Source organism: Nuphar pumila, chromosome 15 (assembly GCF_984573655.1).
Source record: "Nuphar pumila chromosome 15, dmNupPumi1.hap1.1, whole genome shotgun sequence".
Taxonomy (NCBI): Eukaryota; Viridiplantae; Streptophyta; class Magnoliopsida; order Nymphaeales; family Nymphaeaceae; genus Nuphar; species Nuphar pumila.
This window is the reverse complement of record NC_143263.1, coordinates 48,293,786-48,315,329: the sequence shown is the minus strand read 5'-3', so window position 1 is coordinate 48,315,329 and position 21,544 is coordinate 48,293,786. Positions and strand designations below refer to the sequence as shown.

Genomic DNA, 21,544 nt, shown 5'->3' with positions numbered 1-21,544 from the left:
GATACCGAAAAGGGGCCCCACAATGGAGTCGTTGGGGCCCCCAACGGTCACATATGTGACCGTTGGGGGCTCCCAACGACTCTATTGGGAGCCCCTTTGGTCTCCTTTTCTTATAAATAGGGGGAACCCCCCATGTATGTTGTATTGCTCTTGAGAGCTCCTCTTCAATAATAGTGATATTATTTTTCATGTGTGTAGCCTTTTTATAAGGCCCTTTGTATATCCCTTAGTGGATTTTCTCTTTTGTGCTTGTTGCACTTGTCCGTGTGGGACATAGTGAATGCTTTAGCATTCTTGGTTTCTTCCGCTTATTTCATTACATATACCATTTTGTGGTGGAAATCCATCGGCTTTGAGGAAAAATAACATAGTCTATAGCATTGTAGTATATATACCATTCTGTGGTGGAAATCCGATTGTGAGACTGTGACTAATTCTCCTTGAAATGATTAAAGTGGTTACTTGTCTAGGAAGATTCTATCAAGCCTTGTGATTTGAATTAACACATTGACTGAGTTATCTTGTAACAATTTATCCTCTACTCTAGTTAGGTTGCTTCCACATGAAGCTGGTGCAATTGAGCATAACAGAATTGATGGCACAATTGCTTATGGAGCCCATAAATCAAGTGCTGCAGCTTCTTGGCAGTGGAAATTTTGTGGTGAAGATGTTGGTTGCTATAGGGCAGTCATAAGATTGACTAAGCATTCAGTTCCATGATCAAACTTAGTCAAGTGATTTTAATGCCAGTTTTCTCTATCGAGTTTCATGAAAGCGTGGGTTTTTATATCCTTGACATTCACTCCCATTTCCCACAATTTCTGAAAGGGGGACTTTAGATTTATGACATCTGTTGTAAAAGCAAAGAATGTGGTTCAAGACTTCACGTTGTCAAACATAAATTAGGCATCTGTTTGTATGTGATATTGATAAAATTTTTATGTTTTATGTCATCAGACTTATCGTGACTTTCTGACCCTACTGATTATTTTCCAACTAGATGTATCGATACATGGATCTGTGTGTCTACATAGATATCCTCTTCATTGAAATTCAATAAATATACCATTTGAAAAATAGAAATATTGCAATGTTTGGGTTTTTTTGGAGATTGGATGCTGTGACTAATTCATGACCTGGCATGTCCATAAATTCTGCTATAATTTTTATGAAAGCACTTCATTTGCTTTTCCATGGATGTTTTATTTCCGCAGAATGTATCTTAAATTTTGGCCTGATTCTTGTTTTGATGAGTAATTCAACCTCTGTTCATATGGGCTGCACTATTAATATTTTTTGCTAGGAAATGAAAAATGTTACAGAATGCAGCCTCTCTGTTGCTTTAGAAACCATATTGGAGTGTCAAAGTATTCATCAGTTGGAAACTTCATGTTCAAAATATAAGGGCTGACTATTAAACTGAGTTCTTTCATCTTGCTCCACCAAGAAATCAAAGAAAATAAGAAACCGTATGTGGAGTTCATCTTTAACCAGTTACGTGGGACAGATCAGTTAATGTGAACTTGTTTATTTGAATAATCTTGGATCTGATAATCAGGCTTCTTATCGTGATTGAATTATCCATGGTGCAAAATACCATAAAACATGCACTGGAGGCTGAAGAATGTGTGCTTTGGTTATCCATTCTAGCATTAATCTGACACGCACACATGCATCTCCCTCCCTCATGCACACACACATGCATCTCTCTGCCCCATGCACACACTTTCCTCTCTCTCCCTCATGCACACACTTGCACATACACACAAGAATGTATCACATGCATGACCCTTACAGTATTTATTGTTTGGCTAAAGAATGTCTTAAGCAGTGTTAGAGTAAATATATACAGAAAAATGCAGTAAGCAATGGAATGACTTGTTTTTATAAAGCTCAAACCTTATTATTGTAGCAGAAATGGTTGAGAAGGGGATATTGTTTGTAGATGTTAGCTCATGCTTATTTAGTAGCAAACTTTGTTCTAAAATTGCTGTTTGGCTAACACTTTTCTTGTGTTGAAGGTGGGAGATAATGTTGGCGACTGTGCAGCTCGGGGTGCTGATCTTTTTGAAAGTATCGCAGCAGAGGTTATCAGTGCCATGATACTTGGAGGAACAATGGCCAAGCGTTGCAAGATTGAAGGCATGTATGAAACGGCGTTATTTGAGTTTATATTCATTATATTAGTAGTTTGATACTTTGATTTGCTTTGGAGTAATTTTCTTTATTTTTTTGGGTCTTCATATTACCTTTTAGCAGTCATATAATGGTCCTCCAATCTGCATTTCGAAATTAGTTCCTGGAAGAATTACATGTCCTGATCACAATTAGCCAATCTCTGTTTATAACACGTCTTTTTCAGTAAAACTTTTAAGCCGAAGAATCAGGTGAAACTCCATCTTTTTCAAAAGATTGACAAAAAACGTGTTTTCCTGATGGAAAATTTAGAATACAATAGTTATAAAAAAACTTCGGGTTTGATCATGTTGAGTCTTGAATTTGAACCCATTATTCCTATACCCTAACTCAATTTCCAAGGGAAAAGATTATATGCATGTCCTTTTTTTTACCTTGGTTTTAATAAAATTAAAACCAAATTAAACCCATATACATTATTTGGCATTTTTATGCGACTCAAAATTTTAAATGAAAAGCATTTTTAATCATCTAGTGATTGTTGGTTGATTAACAATGCCGTTTCACGTGTTACTAATCATGGTCCTGATGTTGTAGGACAAAATGAAGTCTCTTATTTCAAGTGTTTGTTCATCCAATGTTGGTATATTGTTTGTCTGCTTCTGTAGTCATTTGAAAGGAAAATATGTGCCAATGACTGGGGGTGGAACTATCCTTTGGTAATGTTGTTGGGCTGTATTAAGTCCCCTTGCATCAATGCCGATGTTTGCTAAAGCTTTTCGTATTTGTTTCTTTTTCTAGAGAAAATTTATCTCTTCCATTCCCCCCCAACTTTATTCTTCTGATTCTATTAGACAATGATTACGTAAATATTGGATGAATCTACTTGCTATTCTTTATATTTCCTTGAGAATTTTGATTCCTGATTTGACCTATAAGTCTATAACATTCCCTATGGTAGAATTATTGGGGTAATGTCATTTAAATTATCATTGGGACTTAATGCAGAAAGACAACATTGTTCCTTATTGTCAGCTAACTGGTGGTTGGGTTATTTTCTCTGATTTTCTTGTTGATGCCTATGTAGTCAAAATCGTGCCTAGATGTAGGGTCAATGCCTAATGTAGGGTACCTAGGCATTCTGGATCAGATGGCCCGACTAGGGTGCATGGTCTGCCCTCACCGGGTCGGGGAGGACAGATTAATCATAATCTTTATTTGTGTTTCTTTTACTTTTAATGTTACAAAAGGGGGGCACGTAAAATGCACTTTTCCTCTCTCTCTCTCCTGGATACTCCAACTTATCCCCATGTCATATCCCCTTGTTCTTAATAAAAAAAATTGCATAGAAGTAGTGCGTTTTGTGTCCCTTTAGCTGTCTTTGTGATCTCTCTCTCTCTCTCTCTCTCTCTCTCTCTCTCTCTCTCTCTCTCTCGTGTGCTCGCCTTCTTCTTCGTCATCTTCAGCTTTGTGATAAAATGCATTTACAATTATACAATTATAAAATTATATATTCTTTTATGTTTTTATTTTGTTAGAACTTGGACAATTTTGGACTTGGTCAAAGTTGACCAAACCAATATTGGACCAAAATGGTCGGATGTGGGTTGTCCACACAGGCCACTTGCTGAACAGCACCCACCCACACACGTGTCATACACAGGTGCTTTGGAAGTGCAGAAGCACCCATGTTACATTGTTTTTAACAATTTCTGTGCAGGATATTGTGTATATTTTATTTGGGTAAATAAGATTTTGCCTCCTGCTTTTTGAACCAAGGAAGAAAAACCTGTCCCTTACCAGTTTTACCAACCCCCTAAACGGGTCCGTGGATCTTAGGATGACCCATTTTGCATTTCATTTGTGTATTAGAATTAGTGGAATCTTTCTCCCCTTTGAGATTTATTGATTCTTTTGGCCATTTCATTTCCCTCTGCCCCACAGCTCCCATTGTGCTTATCTTTGTTTTGGTTTGTTATCCTAATGGGTGCTCTCTGATGGAAAAGCTAAGGATAATTGGAGGAGCTTTGGCAAGCCTACCTTTAAACCTCATTTTTATGGCTTCTTGCAGTTGCTACTTAAGCACTTTTCAACAGATTGCTCTCCCCATCCCTCATCATTACTGCCTTTCCAGTGTTCACTTTTTGATGGCTTCTGGTGATAAATGCTATTTTCCACAGCCATTTCTGAAGGCCATTTCTGGTGATTTCAAACATTTCATTAGAACTAGGAATTCTGCACTTTTGTGTGTTTTCCCCTTAATTGAGGTTGAGTAGCTAGGGTTTTTGCAAGATTTGTTTTGGATGTTTCCTTGTAAGTTTTTATTGCGGTTTTTTGTCTATCTGAACATAATCAACAATACCTGTGGTTTTCTCAAGATCATTCTTTCTTGATAAGAGCATATATATGTGAAATTGTCTACGAAGAGACAATATGCATACAAGCATAAATACTTTATAAAAGAAGTGCACGAAAGCACTCTCACAACACTTGAACAAAATACGCAAAAAGCGTATAAATAATAAACATGCAATAATGCATGTATTTCATAAAATGGAAGCAAATGCTTGAGACTCTCAAGCTTATTCTACAACAAGGGGGAACACCCCTATTTATACAAGAGGGAAGAGGTGCAAGAGGGGGCTCCTCTATGTATACGTATCTCTATGTATATAAGTATATATATTTATACTTACAATAATGTTTTTGAGTATACATTTTAACACCCCCCTCAAACTTACGGTGTGATAACCGCAAGTTTGTCAAGAAGGAAATGAAATCTAGGCGAACAAAGAGCTTTTGTGAAGAAGTCTGCAAGTTGATACTCAGACGTTACGTATGGTAAATCAATGACCTTCTTCAAGTATTCTTCCCTGACATAATGGCAGTCCATCTCTATATGCTTTGTTCGCTCGTGAAAGGTATGGTTTTTGGCAATATAGATTGCACTTTTGTTGTCACAACACAGCTTTGTTGGTTCTCTGATAGGCACTCCCATATCTTCCAAAAGGCGTCGAATCCATACAATTTCCATGGTAGTGGATGCCATGGCTCTGTATTCGGCTTCAATGGATGACAGAGAGACCTTCTGTTGCTTTTTACATCGCCATGAAATCAAGGATTCACCTAAGAAAACACAAAAACCAGTGGTTGAGTGACGGTTACTAGGGTCACCTCCCCAATCTGAGTCAGTATAAGCAAGTAATTTTAAATAAGAAGAAGAAGATAGAAATACTCCCTTATTTACTGTGCCCTTCAAGTATCTGATGATGCGAAGAACAACACTCATATGAACGGTTGTGGGAGCGTGCTGAAACTGACTGGCGATGTGTATAGCATGTGACAAATCAGGTCGAGTAATACTAAGATACATTAAAGAACCTACCAACTGCCTGTAGGGGGTAGGATCGGTTAAGGGAACACCATCGTCAATCTTCATTTTTGCTCCCACAACTTCAGGAGTTTCGCATACTTTGTCATCAGAAATCCCGGATCTGTCAATAATCTCACAAGCAAGTTTAGACTGAGATAGAAAATAACAACGTTGTGAATAGGCAACCTTAATTCCAAGAAAATATGTCAGAAAACCCAAGTCTGACATCTCAAATTTTGAAGTCAAGACGGACTTAATACCCTTGACTCCTTGAACATCATCACCTGTAATTAACATGTCATCAACATAGAGTAATAATATGACAATCCCTGCATTAGATTTTCTAGTAAATAGAGCAGTGTCAGTATAACATGAGGAGAAACCATTTTCCAACATTACACTGGTAAATCTGTCATACCAGGCTTTGGGGGCCTGTTTCAAACCATAGAGGGCCTTTCGAAGACGAAAAACTTTATCTTTAGGAATCTTCATGCCTGGTGGGGCATCCATATACACTTCTTCGTTAAGATCACCATTTAAAAAGGCATTTTTCACATCCATTTGAAAAATGTTCCAATTTTTAATAGATGCAATAGTAATAAGACATCTAACTGTAACCATTCGGGCTATAGGAGCAAAAGTTTCTTCATAATCAATTCCATACTCTTGCCCATACTCTTTTGCAACTAAGCGAGCTTTATACCTTTTCAGGGATCCGTCGCTTTTAGTTTTGACCTTAAAAACCCATCGACAACCTATAGTTTTCTTTCCTATGGGTAGAGTTTGAAAATCCCAAGTTTCAACCCTTTTGAGAGCATTAAGTTCATTTTGCATGGCTTCATGCCATTCTATACATTTTTTAGCTTCTTCAAAATTCCTTGGCTCAAAATAAGAGTGAATGACACTAAGACAAGCCCTATACCGGGGTGAAATAGAATCAAAAGAGACAAAACGAGTTGGTGGTCTTCTATTTCTCTCAGATCTTCGGTGATCGAGAGTAGGAATAAGCTCACTATATTGGTCAATGACACTTCTAAAGGTGTCTTGGTTTCTACGGGAGTAGGTTATCGGATCACTTGAAATCCTGTTTTCTTGATCATTGAGAGGGTTATGTTCTTCAACATCACCATCATTTACCTCATCGTGATTTGATAATACATCATCATCACTAGATATATCATCATTACTAGCCAATAAATAAAAAAGGAATGAATAATCAAAATTTTCTTGGTGAGAAACATTTTTTTCAAATCCACTCTCATTTTCTAAGAACGTTACATTTCTAGAAACATATAACTTATCATCTCGAAGATCATAGCAACGAAACCCTTTTTGAGTTTCGGAATACCCAAGAAAGGCGCAGGGGATAGCTTTGGGAGAGAGCTTGTCATTTTTATCCGTAAGTATAAAACATTTACACCCCAAAACACGTAACCTATTATAATCAGGTTCAAGCTTATATAAGATCTCAAAAGGGGATATTTTTCCTAATATCCTAGATGGTAAGCGATTTATCAGATAAACAGAAGCGAGAGCTGCTTCAGCCCAAAAGTTCTTAGGAATGTTTTGAGAAATAAGCAGGGTCCTAGTGGTCTCAATGATGTGCCTATGTTTTCTTTCGGCCAACCCATTCTGTTGAGGGGTTTTAGGACAAGACCTTTGGTGAATAATTCCGTGATCCTCAAGATATATTTTAAATTGGTTGGAGAGATATTCTCCTCCAGAATCACTTCTAAAAATCTTTATATTACTGTTGAATTGATTCTTGATCATTGAGTGAAAGGTTTTAAAACATGTAAAAACTTCATGTTTGTACTTAAGGAAATAGATCCATGAATACCTGGAGAAATCATCCACAAAAATAACATAGTAAGAAAAGCCTCATTTTGAAACAACAGGTGCGGGTCCCCAAGCATCGGAATGAACAATTTTGAAGGTTTTAAATGAGAACATAGTTCTTTACTCAAAAGGTAAACTTTGCATTTTTCCGAGAATACAATCATTACAGGAAAATGAACTTTTACATAGATCCTTTGCAAAATGTAAATAAAATAACTTGGTGATATTAGGATGACCAAGTCTTTTGTGCCACATGTTTATTATATCTTTGTTTCGGGCAACATTACAAAAAGATTTTGGAACTTGAAGAGATTCCATATAGTATAAGTCTCCTTTTCTAAAGCCTTCCCCAATCAATTTCCCGGACCGGCGATCCTGTATTAAACATTTGTCACATGAAAATTTAATATCGCATCCATGGTCCGAGAGTTGAGAAACAGAGAGAAGGTTTAAGTTAAGTTTAGGTATAAATCTAATTTTTGGAATGGAAAAATCTTGAGTTTCAAAATTACCTATTCCTTTAATTTCAAGAGAGGTTCCATCCGCAGTGGAAACAAAGGATGAAGAAACATTTTTTGAATAATCGGAGAGTGAAAACATGTTTGGGGACATATGAAAAGATGCACCTGAGTCCAAAAGCCAAGAGACTTTACCTGGAATGGAAGAAGTAGACACGGCGGCACCGGATGTAGCTCCCTTGAGAAGAGGTTGAAGGGCTTCTACTATTTGATTTAACGAGAGTGGTCCACTTGATAATGCCTCTTCCTTTTGTGGTACACCGGTGGTGGCCATAGCTAGAAGCTTCTTCCATTTGGGACATATGGGCTTGATATGCCTCGGTTCTTTACAAAAGTGACAAATAGTCTTGCTATAGTCCCTCTTTGCTCTTTGTCCACCATCTCCTCCTTGATTTTAGAATTTGAAATGAGGAGGACGATAGGTCTTTACATTATTTCCGGGTCTTGATACGGCATTGACCTCATTGTTTTCTTCATGATTACAAGGAACCACAAGAACATTTGATCCTTGTTTACATAAATTCATACGAGTCTCCTCACCACTTAATTTGGTGAGAACATCTTCAAGAGAGGGAGGAGTAAATGAGGATAGAAGTGATGACCTTATTTGCTCAAATTTCGGTCTTAACCCATTTAAAAAATTGAAGAACCGATCTTCTTCAAGTTGTTTGTGACGGAGTTCAATTGCCTCTCCACTCCATTTTGGTTCAAGCATAGAAAGCTCATCCCAAATAGAGGAAAGGTCGGCAAAATATTCCCTAATAGACATTTCACCTTGAGTAAGGGAGAGAGCCTTCTTTTGAAGGTAATATTTATGGGATAGATCTCTTGATGTATACATTTTCTTGAGATAATGCCAAGCTTCCGACGCTTTTTTGAACTTGATAATGTTGGCATTAATCTTTGTTTCGACGGATGTGAAGAACCAAGAAAGAATCTTGAAGTTCTTCATTTCCCATTCGTCGTGCTTCTTGGAGTATTCTTCAAGAACTTTGATCCTTTCCTCTCCCTCAAGAATCTTGATTTCACTTCCGTCCATTACGATTATTTTGGGTTCCGGTTCCGGAATTGTGCCTTGCACATAACCCCACAATCCTTTCCCTTTTATGTGAGCCTCCATGTTCCTGGCCCAAATGTGATAGTTGGACCCATTCAACTTGAAGCCAAGACCAAAGCGAGACTCTTTCTCACCCATTAATGCGTAAAGAGAAGGAGAGAAGGGGCGTACCAACACAATGTTTCAACTTCTAGCTTGCACAAGATCCTTCTAAAATATTTGAGAAGCAAGATCCACCACTTCAATCTCTAAAGATCCGAAGGCACGATTTTCGAGGCACTCGAAAAAAGAGAATCCCACGATCTTCAATCACCAACCTTGCTCTGATACCATGTGAAATTGTCTACGAAGAGACAATACGCATACAAGCATAAATACTTTATAAAAGAAGTGCACGAAAGCACTCTCACAACACTTGAACAAAATACGCAAAAAGCGTATAAATAATAAACATGCAATAATGCATGTATTTCATAAAATGAAAGCAAATGCTTGAGACTCTCAAGCTTATTCTACAACAAGGGGGAACACCCCTATTTATACAAGAGGGAAGAGGTGCAAGAGGGGGCTCCCCAAAGGAGTCGTTGGGGAGCTCCCAATGCACCTTTTTGTTTAGGCAAAAAGGAAAAAATAAAAGAAAATAATTACAAAAAATAAAAGGGAAAAAATACAGCATATTCCAAATGGAATATGCGCAAAATGTAAAAAGACAGAAATACCCTTTTTGGGTAAACGAGAAAAAAAAGGGGAAAAAAGGAAAAATATATAAATATATATACTTATATATAGAGATACGTATACATATAATATATGTATACGTATCTCTATGTATATAAGTATATATATTTATACTTACAATAATGTTTTTGAGTATACATTTTAACAATATAGACTTTGGTAGATAAGTAACAATGTCATGGCTACAGCTACTACTATTCCTGGTGTCCAGATGAGATGGAATGAGGTGGTTGTGTCGAAAACAATTGAGAAGGATGTTGATATTAGTCTTTTGGTGGCAATAATTTTCATTTTTGCAGATCCATCTGGTTTTATCCTCTTTCCTCTCGTTGTCCATTCTTTTGACTTGGTGGTATCATCAGCTGGGATACTTTCTATCAGTTCACGGGATTCAGGTGTCAAGGTGGCCACGGAGGATCCAATGGCAGTACTTCAGAAGGGATATTCAGTTACAATATTCTTGGCTGTTCTAGCATTTGCTGGGGTAATACTTCAGCCACAAGTGATAATTTCAAACTTTTTTTTTTCACATAAACCTGTTGATTCTATATTTTTTTATTTTGCATTATTCTGCAATTTTGGTTTACTATGATAAAGTTTTTTAGGCTGTAAACCTTTTTGTTCTCTCTTCTTTTTACCGTGACATTGCAGTTGGTTTGTTATTTATGCTGAAACTCTTTTTTTGGCTTTTGAATGCAATGGGCAGTCTACACGTTGGCTACTTTATACTGAGCAAGCTCCTTCAGCATGGCTGAACTTTGCCCTATGTGGTCTGGTGGGCATCATCACAGCCTATGCTTTTGTGTGGATCACAAAGTACTACACTGATTATAAGCATGAACCAGTGCGCTCATTAGCTCTCTCAAGCTTGACGGGCCATGGCACCAATATAATTGCTGGTGTCAGTTTGGGCTTAGAGTCAACAGCACTTCCAGTTGTTGTCATCAGCATATCCATATTGTCAGCTTTCTGGCTAGGACAAACCTCAGGCCTGGTAGATGAGAATGGAAATCCAACTGGTGGTTTGTTTGGAACTGCTGTTGCTACGATGGGAATGCTCAGCACTGCAGCATATGTGCTAACGATGGACATGTTTGGCCCAATAGCTGACAATGCTGGTGGAATTGTGGAAATGAGTCAACAGGTAGATATTGCATAAACCAATAGCATGCTTATTCTCTGCTTAGTTTTGATTATTTGTCCCTTGGTTAAAATGGTTCTTTTTAGTGATGCATCGACTGCATCCTTAAGTATGTGTTTTCTTGAACATGTCCATTCTTTTTGTCTACTTGAGGTGTTGATAAAACTGAGTGGCAGGCTTGTGTTGCAACTTTACTGCTCTACTCTAGTTTAAGGTGTTTACAATATTAAATGCACATGGCTCCTGCACATGCCTCACTTAAACTGTACAAAAGCAGACATATATGTTAGAAAAGTCGCTGTTTTTTCTTTTCCAAATTGGCTTGCATTTGATAAAATTTTATCAGTTACTTCACATTGTTGTGCAAGTCATTATTGTATATGTGCCACTGTTTATGATGTGTGTTTCGGACTTTGCAGCCTGAAAGTGTCCGGGAGATCACTGATGTTTTAGATGCGGTGGGAAACACGACAAAAGCTACCACCAAGGGGTTTGCTATTGGATCTGCAGCACTCGCTTCTTTCCTTTTATTTAGTGCTTACATGGATGAAGTAGCTGCTTTTTCTCACTTACCTTTTAAACAGGCATGCTTATTATGTGACTTGGGATAGCGACAAATCTTTTATATTTTGATGATACTTCTTGAGGTTCTTCTAGCTATTCATAGTGTAGACGTGGTGTAGGTCAGGTTGTCAACTAGTACTGGAGAGTTCTAGTTGTTTGCACTGAGAAAGTCGTGGCACAGCTCAGGGTCGGGATGAATAGACCTGGCTGTTCTGCTGAGCTTGTCAGTGATCCATCTTGGCCTTTGCCACTAGACCTGACTGCATTGAGCATCAGGTTAAGTGTTTGATTTTAAAATGTTTGCTCAATAGCTCATTTTTCCAATTCTAAATGTGTTCCAGGTTGATATTGCGATTCCAGAAGTTTTTGTTGGAGGCTTGTTGGGTTCCATGTTAATCTTCCTGTTTAGTGCATGGGCCTGTTCTGCTGTTGGACGGACTGCCCAAGAAGTTGTTAATGAAGTTAGGAGGCAGTTTATTGAAAGACCTGGCATAATGGTTTGTTGCATTCTGGAATTGTCCTTATTTTTTATATTCTTGTGCGTATCTGATGAACTGTTATTTTCTTGAAATGGTTATCCTCAGGAATATAAAGAAAAACCAGATTATGGGCGTTGTGTTGCCATTGTTGCATCTGCATCTCTTAGGGAGATGATCAAACCTGGAGCTTTGGCAATTATATCCCCCATTGTTGTTGGTGAGTCTTCTTTCGTGTCCATGGTTTGTTGCTCGTGAATGGATCTGTTCTAATAATGGGAGACAAATTTGTGATCGTTTTCAAATTGCTGAGGAAAAAGAATTTACCCTTTCATGGTGATTTCTTTCTGCACATACACATACATAATGTATTTTTCTTTTGCTCTGAAATCTCTCCCTCGTGCAGGGGTCATTTTTCGGTTCTTGGGGCGTCATACAGGTCATCCATTACTTGGAGCCAAAGTGGTGGCTGCCATGCTTATGTTTGCTACTGTTTCTGGTATACTGATGGCACTCTTTTTTAATACTGCTGGTGGCGCATGGGATAATGCAAAGAAATTTATAGAAACTGGTGCTCTCGGAGGGAAAGGCAGTGATTGCCATAAAGCAGCAGTTACTGGAGACACGTAAGTCTAGAATTTTGGTGTCATCTCTTCATTTACTGTCAACGTCTTCATATATCAAACACTCTGGTCTTCTATTTTGTATTTAAATTATACATCCAGATGAAACAAGGTTCTGATGGTGATGATCATATTGTATGATACCATAAAATATAGTTTCTGCATGAAAAACACTATCCTTTTCCTTGAAACTCCTTTCTAAGGTTACCTTTGACGTGCCAGCTCCAGGAGTTTCTTCACATTTTACATATTGAAATTGTGGTGTACTATTAAGGCAAAATAAAAGGCTTCAAAACAGTAACTGTTGCTTTGTAGGTATTGACTATGATTCTAACTTGCAATTGTTCTTGTTCTGGCTATGATTCAGAGTTGGAGACCCATTCAAAGATACAGCTGGACCTTCACTTCATGTGCTGATCAAGATGCTTGCAACCATAACGCTGGTGATGGCTCCTGTGTTCCTGTGATTCTGCCTGCCACAGGTTTGCTTCTTTCCCAAACTTGGGTCCCAGCTGCCTGAGGAAACAAACCTTAAAGATATTACCTGAATAGATTGAGGAGAATATCCTCCAAAAGAGAGGTGAAAGAGTTTTATATGGCTTAGCTCTTAGGGTGCCCATTTTTTCCGTTTCCTCTTCTTTCTTATATGATATTACCTTCATTTTAACTGATAAAGAATAATAGTTGGAGTCCATTGGGCCTTTTGCAGTTGTTGGTCTGTGTAGTTTACTTGCTTCTTTATGGACATGAGACCTTTGTATCCGAACACATCTTTTGTGATTAAGCATGTTCTAGAATGAGACCAAGGCCTACTCTCTGTTCAGTAACATGTCATTGGTTGCGAGTGGTTTCTGGCAGTTCAACCAAATTATTTAGGTTTTTCCTGGTCAGTCCCATCATGGTTGATGGTTGAGCTGTATGTATCCATTTTGTGTCATGGGAAAAACGTAATGCTACTCATCTATGCTGAAAGTTGTGAATGCTAATTAATTGTTTTCAAGGGAAACAAATATGATAGAATTTACTATGGAATGCTCATGTTCAGGCAACCTAAGCTTACTTGATCTGGTGGCAACGAAAGGTCACTAAACAAATTCTTCTTTGTACTCGCCAGGGATTAAAGTTGCAAAATCCCAGGCTCCAATGAGAAGATTTGAAGGGAACTTATTCATCAGAGCTCTGTACTTGGTCTATGCCGTTGTTTCTGGTTGGTTGGTTGCTGGAAAAGAGCTCTGTACTACACTTTGAAATTGTTCCAAGGATTGAATGGCTGGTTCTTGCAACCAATCACCCGGGTGCATGGACACACTATGTTGTGTTCGGGCCTAAGCTGATGTTAAGATGGCATTTTATCCAGACAAAGCCCAATCTGCATTAATATGCAATCCGGATAGGCCAGTGTGGTTTGGGGCTACACATTCAGCCCTAACTCAACCCATCCATCAGCCATTACCCCGAATCTATGTCTGTGAACAGGTCAGTTATTCGACCCATCAGGGTTGCATCCGAACCTGTCCAAACAAGAATTAACCGATTCATTTAAAATGCATACAAGATGCTAAGGTCAGACCCAAACTTACTAAAAATCATATAGGTTGTGGTTTGCCTTGAATCAGAGGTGGTGTTGTGGTTTCTGCCATGTTCTCATACTCTCTTGCTGTTTGGGATCTGTGACATTGCTGAATCAATGCGTTGGGACTGGTGTTAGCCAGCCCAACACCACATTTCATCACCTTTCTGGAGAGGATGTTTTTTGGCAACTCCATCTCTCAACATCATACATTGGCAAAATGATATTTTGGCAACACAAACCGTGTTTCGCAAGGCTCTCAAACATAGCCATAAGCTCAATCCCGGCCTATATATTACTTGGGTTAGGTGAGAGTCAACCACAATAATATTCGGTCGGTACTTTTATGCCCATATCTAGGGTTTGGGTTTTGATTGGGTTGGATGCCTGACACAAACCTGACCCATTGACAGCCCTACCCATATCCATCCCTCTGGTACTGAAGCAGCCCCAAAAAGTTCTCTAGAATTAACCTACAGAATTAAGACGCAATCATAGTGAAGGGGATGCAAAAATAGTGCAATTTTTTTTGCCGTGTGATGTTAAGCATTTTTTATCAGCAAAATGTCAGAAGAATTAGATTAGAAAATCAAATATTTAAAAAGGAAAAAAATCGGGAAGCTAAAATAATATGCAATTTTAAATAGCTGAAAAACTGTCTTTTTTTTTTACATTTAAAACAAAAAGCTGATATTTGTGATTGTGGCCACAACCTTCAGCCATATTTTTTGGCTACAACCAACAAGGTTTGAGCTACAGTCAAGTGGTAACTGAGACACTTAGGTCAGGTTCTTTGGACCTCTGAAATAGGTCTAAAAATGATACATGGACCCGACGTAATTCAATTAAAGTTTGGTTTCAGGGATGGATATACTGAAATTGTAGATTCATATGCGCTAATGGGTTCAGGTACAAATTTGGTCAAACATGAATAGACCGGATTTTATATGGGTCCATTTTGTAATTGTGCCTAAAAGTTAGACCCTAGCCCAAATGAATATGAAATGGGTTATGGTTTGGTTATGAGCATGAATTGGTTCAGGACGTTATGGGTTTGGGATTGGTATTGGGTATAAACTGAGTCGGTTCTTTATGGGTTTGGCTTTGGCTTTGAGCATGATTTGGGTCTAGAATTTATGGGTGGGTTTAGGTTTAGGTTTGATTTTAGGTGCAGACTAAGTCGGCTTGGTTCTTTATGAGTTTGGGCGTAAAAAGGTCTGGGCATGAAACAGGTTGGTCCGTCATATTTTATGTATTGTTGGGTTTTGATTCAGACATTGGATTTGGGTCGGATATAATTGGAGCATGAAGCAAAATTCAATTGAAATTCAATCCAATAGTTTGTCAACGTCTAAAACCTAGAAATCTCAAAGCAAAAAAATATTAAAACGTTTACATGCCAGAAAAAGTCTATGGTAAACACACGTGAATTAGGGCTGCAAATGGATCGGATATTCGATCCCAGTCTGACATGTTTTTTTTATATAAATCCTTTTTAAGTAAGATCCGAATTTACATTTGGATCATATTACTTTCAGAATGGGGACGAATTCGAATCAACATTTTAAGTCGGATCTAGAATTGATCTGATTAAAAAAATGAACCCAATTTTTTTTACATGTAAATAGTTTGTTTTTGTTCATTTTTTTGTCAAATATTATGTCATTATTTCAAATTCGGTTTCAACCTTACCTCTTCAGATCTGATTCATCCGGATTTGGATTCAAATCTATTTTTTACATTTTGGATTCAAATTCGGATCTGGTAAGATCTGGCTTGATCCTGACCCGTTAGCACCCTTATTGTGAACTAAAAAAAATAAAAATTTACAAAAACCCACCTACCTTTTGACTTATTTACAAATTCATGATTAACTCTTCAAATTTTACGAATACCCACCCGAGTTAGCAAAATAAGTCTCAAACACCTGCTTCGTCGGGTTATCGCGGTTAAACCTTGGTTAGGTTTAGTAAATTTACTTAATTACCCTTTTTCTATCCTTTTATCCTTAGACAGCTTTTACAAAAAAACCTCCATGGTGAAACCCAAAAAGGTCTCTCTCTCCACCAGCTTGAAGGTGGATCCCCTGCCGGTTGTCGGAATTCGTCTCCCCCGTCGATCACCAGGGAAACAACTAGAAACCCTAATTACACAAAAGTGATGACAGAATAATTCAACTAAAATTGTCCCTCTTGTTCAAACCCATAACTGCATTAAACTAGAACAAAACACGTCATGATCGTCTATTTGTTAGATCTGTGAAAAAAGCTTCATACTTTTTAGTTATTGAATTGGATTTTTTGTTTCTTGATTCATGCAGATTGTGAGGATCCGCATAGGCATGTTCGCTCGTGTCTTATTGGCCCTCTTGCTATTCAGCCTTGGATCTATATCTTACATCGGAGCAATTACTTCTATTATTTTTCTTTGTGTTTGCTATCTTCACTGCCAGCTTAGTTTTTGGTTTATACCTTAAGTGTTGAAAATTTTGCCCAAACATATATTCAATCAAATAAGGAAATGCATGGAGTTATGCATATATGCATTTTCTTTGTAGCGACAATTTCCTCTCTAGGATCGATTCCTAGATGCAAACTTTGCTTCTAGGAAACAATCAAGTCATGCCTTCTCGCATTAAACACGGCTTCATCTTGCACTATTGGGGCTGCCACCTACTATGACCCGATCACCATTGAGTAACTTTAAATAAGAAAAGTAAGGGTTAAAATGCAGGATAATAAAAAGAATACAGATCACAAAAAAACTTAATATATATATATATATATATATATATATATATATATATATATATATATATATATATATATATATATATATATATATATATATATATATATATAAACTTGGGTGAATAAATGTTCAAGATCACCAATAAATGTTCAATGACTGCAAATAAATGTATAACATTCATATTTGAATGGCTAGTGGTTAACCATCAAATGATCACCAAAACAATTAAGTGTTCAATGGTATGATAACGGCTAGCTCATTTAAAAGTCTAACGGTCAACAATTAAAAAGTCAAATTCAAAATGAGCTTGGCTTAGCTAGGTAGCTTGCTCAAAGAAAAGTTAACCTGCATGATTGAGGTTAGGTAAATGTATAATTTTAAGACAATTCCAATAATCATCTTAATTCTTTGACTTTTCTATCTTCTATGTCACACGGACTCGGCTAAAGGGTTGCCGCACCCGCGTCGACACGCACGGACTCGGGTGTGGCTTTGGACTCGGTCCGGACTCGGTCAACGCCGAGTCGGACTCGGTCAATGAGTCCGGGCCGCGTCCGTCCACATTTTGGACTCGGTCAACTTTGACCGAGTCCAAAATTGTCCAATTCGAGTTTTAAATTTTGTTTTGGATCTGGGTCGGGTCGGGTCCAAACCTGACCCAGATCCAATTTTTTTTGGCAGCCGAACCCTAAAAGGGGTTTATCGACAGGGAGAGGGGCTTACCCTCTCGATTTTGCCTCTCCCCCCTCAGCCCCTGCAGCTTTCTCCTGCAACCACGCCGGCGATCCGAACTCCGGCGACAGGCAACCACTGTCTCCCCCTCCGTCAGGTATGTCGACCCTCCTGCACCCTCTGCTCGTAGCCTCCCTCCTTGCACCCTTTGCACGCAGAAGAGGGGCTCGACCCCCCTCCCTGCACCCTCTGCTCGTAGGGGAGGGGCTCAGCCCCCCTCCCTGCACCCTCTGCTCGCAGGGGAGGGGCTCGGCCCCTCCCTGCACCCTCTGCTCGCAGGGGAGGGGCTCGGCCCCTCCCTGCACCCTCTGCTAGCAGAGGAGGGGCTCGACCCCCCTCCCTGCACCTTTTGCACGCAGAAGAGGGGCTCGACCCCCCTCCCTGCACCCTCTGCTCGCAGGGGAGGGGCTCGGCCCCCCTCCCTGCACCCTCGGCTCGCAGGGGAGGGGCTCGGCCCCTCCCTGCACCCTCTGCTCGCAGAAGAGGGGCTCGGCCCCCCTCCCTGCACCCTCTGCTCGCAGGGGAGGGGCTCGGCCCCCTCCCTGCACCCTCTGCTCGCAGGAGAGGGGCTCGGCCCCCCTCCCTGCACCCTCTGCTCGCAGAGGAGGGGCTTGGCCCCCCTCCCTGCACCCTCTGCTCGCAGAGGAGGGGCTCAGCCCCCCTCCCTGCACCCTCTGCTCACAGGGGAGGGGCTCGACCCCCCTCCCTGCACCCTCTGCTCGCAGAGGAGGGGCTCGGCCCCCCTCCCTGCACCCTCTGCTCGCAGAAAAGGGGCTTGGCTCCCCTCCCTGCACCCTCTGCTCGCAGGGGAGGGGCTCGGCCCCTCCCTGCACCCTCTGCTCGCAGAGGAGGGGCTCGACCCCCCTCCCTGCACCCTCTGCTCGCAGAAGAGGGGCTCGGCCCCTCCAATATTCCCTGTTTTATTAACTTTATTTTATTTACTTAATTATTTTCTTTTCAGTTTTCACTTTTCAGATATAATGGCGAGTTCTAGCGGTAGTGTCAATACATTTGGTTCAAGTTCTAACCCTGAATTAGATGTTTCTCAACCACTTTGGAGGCTTGTGACAAAAGGGATAAAAGCTAGTAGTGGTGGTGGTGGGAATGTGCGGTTTCATTGTAATCTATGTAAGACTGTTTTTACAGGTTCTTATACGCGTGTGAAAGCACATCTTTTGCATATTCGTGGTCAAGGAATTAGGGCATGTTCTGGGGTTGACAAAGACATGTTAAAGCAATTAAAAAAAGAACAAGAGGAAGCTGAAAAGAAGAAAATTGCAGTGATGAAAAGCGATTCGATTAATTTGTCTTTTCCTACTGCTAGTGATACACAAGAAGAGCTTTTAAAGAAAAGAAAGATGGAAAGCAATAAAACAATACAAGTGTCATTCAAAAACATGGCAAGAGCAGAAATTGATAAAAAGATTGGTCGATTCTTTTACTCAAGCTCAATTCCTTTTAATGTAGCTAGAAGTCCATACTGGAAAGATATGATTACATCTTTGGCTAATTGCAATTTGAGTGGTTATGTGCCTCCTAGTTCAGAAAAACTAAGAACAGTCATTCTTGCAGAGGAAAAAAATAGAATTGAAGACTTGCTAGAGACCCAAAAATTTGCATGGAAACGACATGGAGTGTTGATTGTTTCTGATGGGTGGACTGATATACAAAGGCGACCACTGATAAACTTCATTGCTTACTCACTAAATGGGCCAATCTTTTTAAAGATTGTTGATGCATCTGGAGAGTATAAAGATGCTGAATATTTAAAGAGATTATTTGTTGAAGTGATAAAAGAAGTGGGTGAAGAAAGTGTGGTGCAAATCATTACTGACAATGCTCCAGTTTGCAGTCGTGCAGGAATGAATTTGGCAAGTGAAGATACATATTCACATATTTTTTGGACTCCTTGTGCAGCACACAGTTTAAATTTGGCACTTAAGAGTATATGCAATCCATCAAAAGATGATGCACATGCACATGAAATGTGCTTATGGATTGAGGAAATAGAGCATGATGTTCGAAATATTAGAAATTTTGTTGTAAACCATCATCATGCCCTTTCTATATTTAATAGGCATTCTGATCTCAAGTTACTGAAAGTTGCTGAAACTCGTTTTGCTTCTCTAATTGTTATGATAAAAAGAATTAAGCAACTCAAGAATGCATTGATGATGATGGTGGCTGATCAAGATTGGGATTTTTATCATACTGAAGATGATGTCAAGGCTCAAGCTATCAAAAAATGCATCTGTGATGATTTTTGGTGAAATAAAATTACATATTTTGTTGAATTTACAGAGCCTATTTGGGAAATGCTGAGAGAAGTTGACAGAGATGTACCCATGCTTCATAGAATTTATGAAATGTGGGACAATATGATTGAAAAAGTTCAAAGTATCATTTTTAAACATGAGAAGAAAGATATTTCACTTGATGATTCAGAATTTTACAATCATGTACATTCAGTTTTAGTGAGAAGATGGGATAAAAGCAATACACCTTTGCATTGCATGGCACACTCTCTCAATCCAAAATACTATGCAAAAAAATGGTTGACAGCAGGTGTTGGTCGTGTTTCTCCAAATGAAGATCCTGAGATATCAAGAAATAGAATGATATATTTGGGAAGAGTTTTTAATGATCCTCACATGTTTAAGGTTGTAAATAGTGAGTTTGGCAAGTTTTCTACTGGAAGATTTGATTCTTTAGCAGCACTTGTGGCAAGGGACGAGGAAGATCCCCTTAATTGGTGGGCAACATATGGATCAGAGACACCAAATCTGCAGCATCTTGCAATGAAGTTGTTATCCCAACCTGCTACATCATCTTGTTGTGAAAGAAATTGGAGTACATATGCTCAAATTCACAACATTAAAAGAAACAAACTCACTAGTAAAAGAGCAGAGGATTTGGTATATGTTCACTCAAATCTACGATTAATTTCTCGCCGCACCAAAGAAGAGTATAGGTACTTTTTTTTCTTTGTATTCAAAGTTTGTATTTAAATATTTCATATTTGTATTCAAAGTTTTAAGTTAGATACTAATATAGTGATTTTTTGATGCAGTTGTGGACCATCCAAGAATTGGGATGTAAATCCAGAAGATTTTGACTTGGAGGGAGAACATAATTTACATACTCTCAACATGGACTACCTCGATCCTGTTCTTCCTTCTAATTCAGACGATGAGGCAGATTTATGATAAGTTTTGTTGTTTATCACACTCACAAGCTTCTTTATGTGTTATATTTTGGTAAGTTTGTGTTGTTAAGAATTGCTTTTTTTTTGCTTTAAAATTTACAATCTTTATGTGTTAATTTATTGTTATATATATATAATTATAATATTTAAAATATATATATTTATAATATATATTTTTTAATATATATATATATATAGTCGAGTCCCCGTTTCCAAATTTTTTGGAATTGCGCCGCACCTGTGTCGCACACGCACCCGCACCCGCACCCATGTGACATAGTCTATCTTGCTTTTCATTATGGGGGACAACTATAAGACAATTACCACTATTCCTGTAAAGCTCAATGATATCAATTATGTGATGTAGACTTTTATTTTGAAACAGAATGTTTGGAGCAAAAGGCTAAGGAGATTGGTTAATGTGGACATCAAAGTGATCATAGAAGAATTTGTTGATGGACACTTCAATTACTAGAACAATGTAAGCATTTCAGTAGAAAAACAAACCGGAGTCCGTAGAAGAAAAAGAAATCCTCAGAGTATAAATTCAACAGCGGCTAAATTGCTAAATTTTGCCAACTATTGGAAGATGTGGATATTTTTTCTGTACTAACAGGTGTGTTTTTTATAATGAGTAACCCTTGCTAGAGTCAAGGAAAATCCTGGGTGGAGCCCCATGACCACCTTGCCTTACCCGGCCTACCTCTAAAAACTACACATATGTGCCAGCGGGGGTTTGATCCGGAGTCTTCAACTCAACCCCTTCACATGTAAAAAAACTTCTTCATCACAGCAAACAGACAAATATATTTTGTTTCCTC

General features: G+C 38.8%; 1 protein-coding gene across 1 annotated transcript in view; it reads left to right on the top strand.

The window, feature by feature from the left end:
• Positions 1-13,475, top strand: part of LOC149815366 (pyrophosphate-energized membrane proton pump 3-like) — a 50,874-nt gene extending 37,399 nt beyond the window's left edge. The window contains exons 8-15 of the mRNA XM_089989409.1: positions 2,022-2,142; positions 9,961-10,145; positions 10,368-10,805; positions 11,222-11,386; positions 11,708-11,863; positions 11,951-12,062; positions 12,249-12,468; positions 12,833-13,475. Of these exons, the coding sequence (XP_089845535.1) occupies positions 2,022-2,142; positions 9,961-10,145; positions 10,368-10,805; positions 11,222-11,386; positions 11,708-11,863; positions 11,951-12,062; positions 12,249-12,468; positions 12,833-12,932 (1,497 nt within the window). The 3' untranslated portion in view covers positions 12,933-13,475. The remainder of the gene's footprint in view (positions 1-2,021; positions 2,143-9,960; positions 10,146-10,367; positions 10,806-11,221; positions 11,387-11,707; positions 11,864-11,950; positions 12,063-12,248; positions 12,469-12,832) is intronic.
• The last annotated feature ends 8,069 nt before the right edge of the window (positions 13,476-21,544 follow it).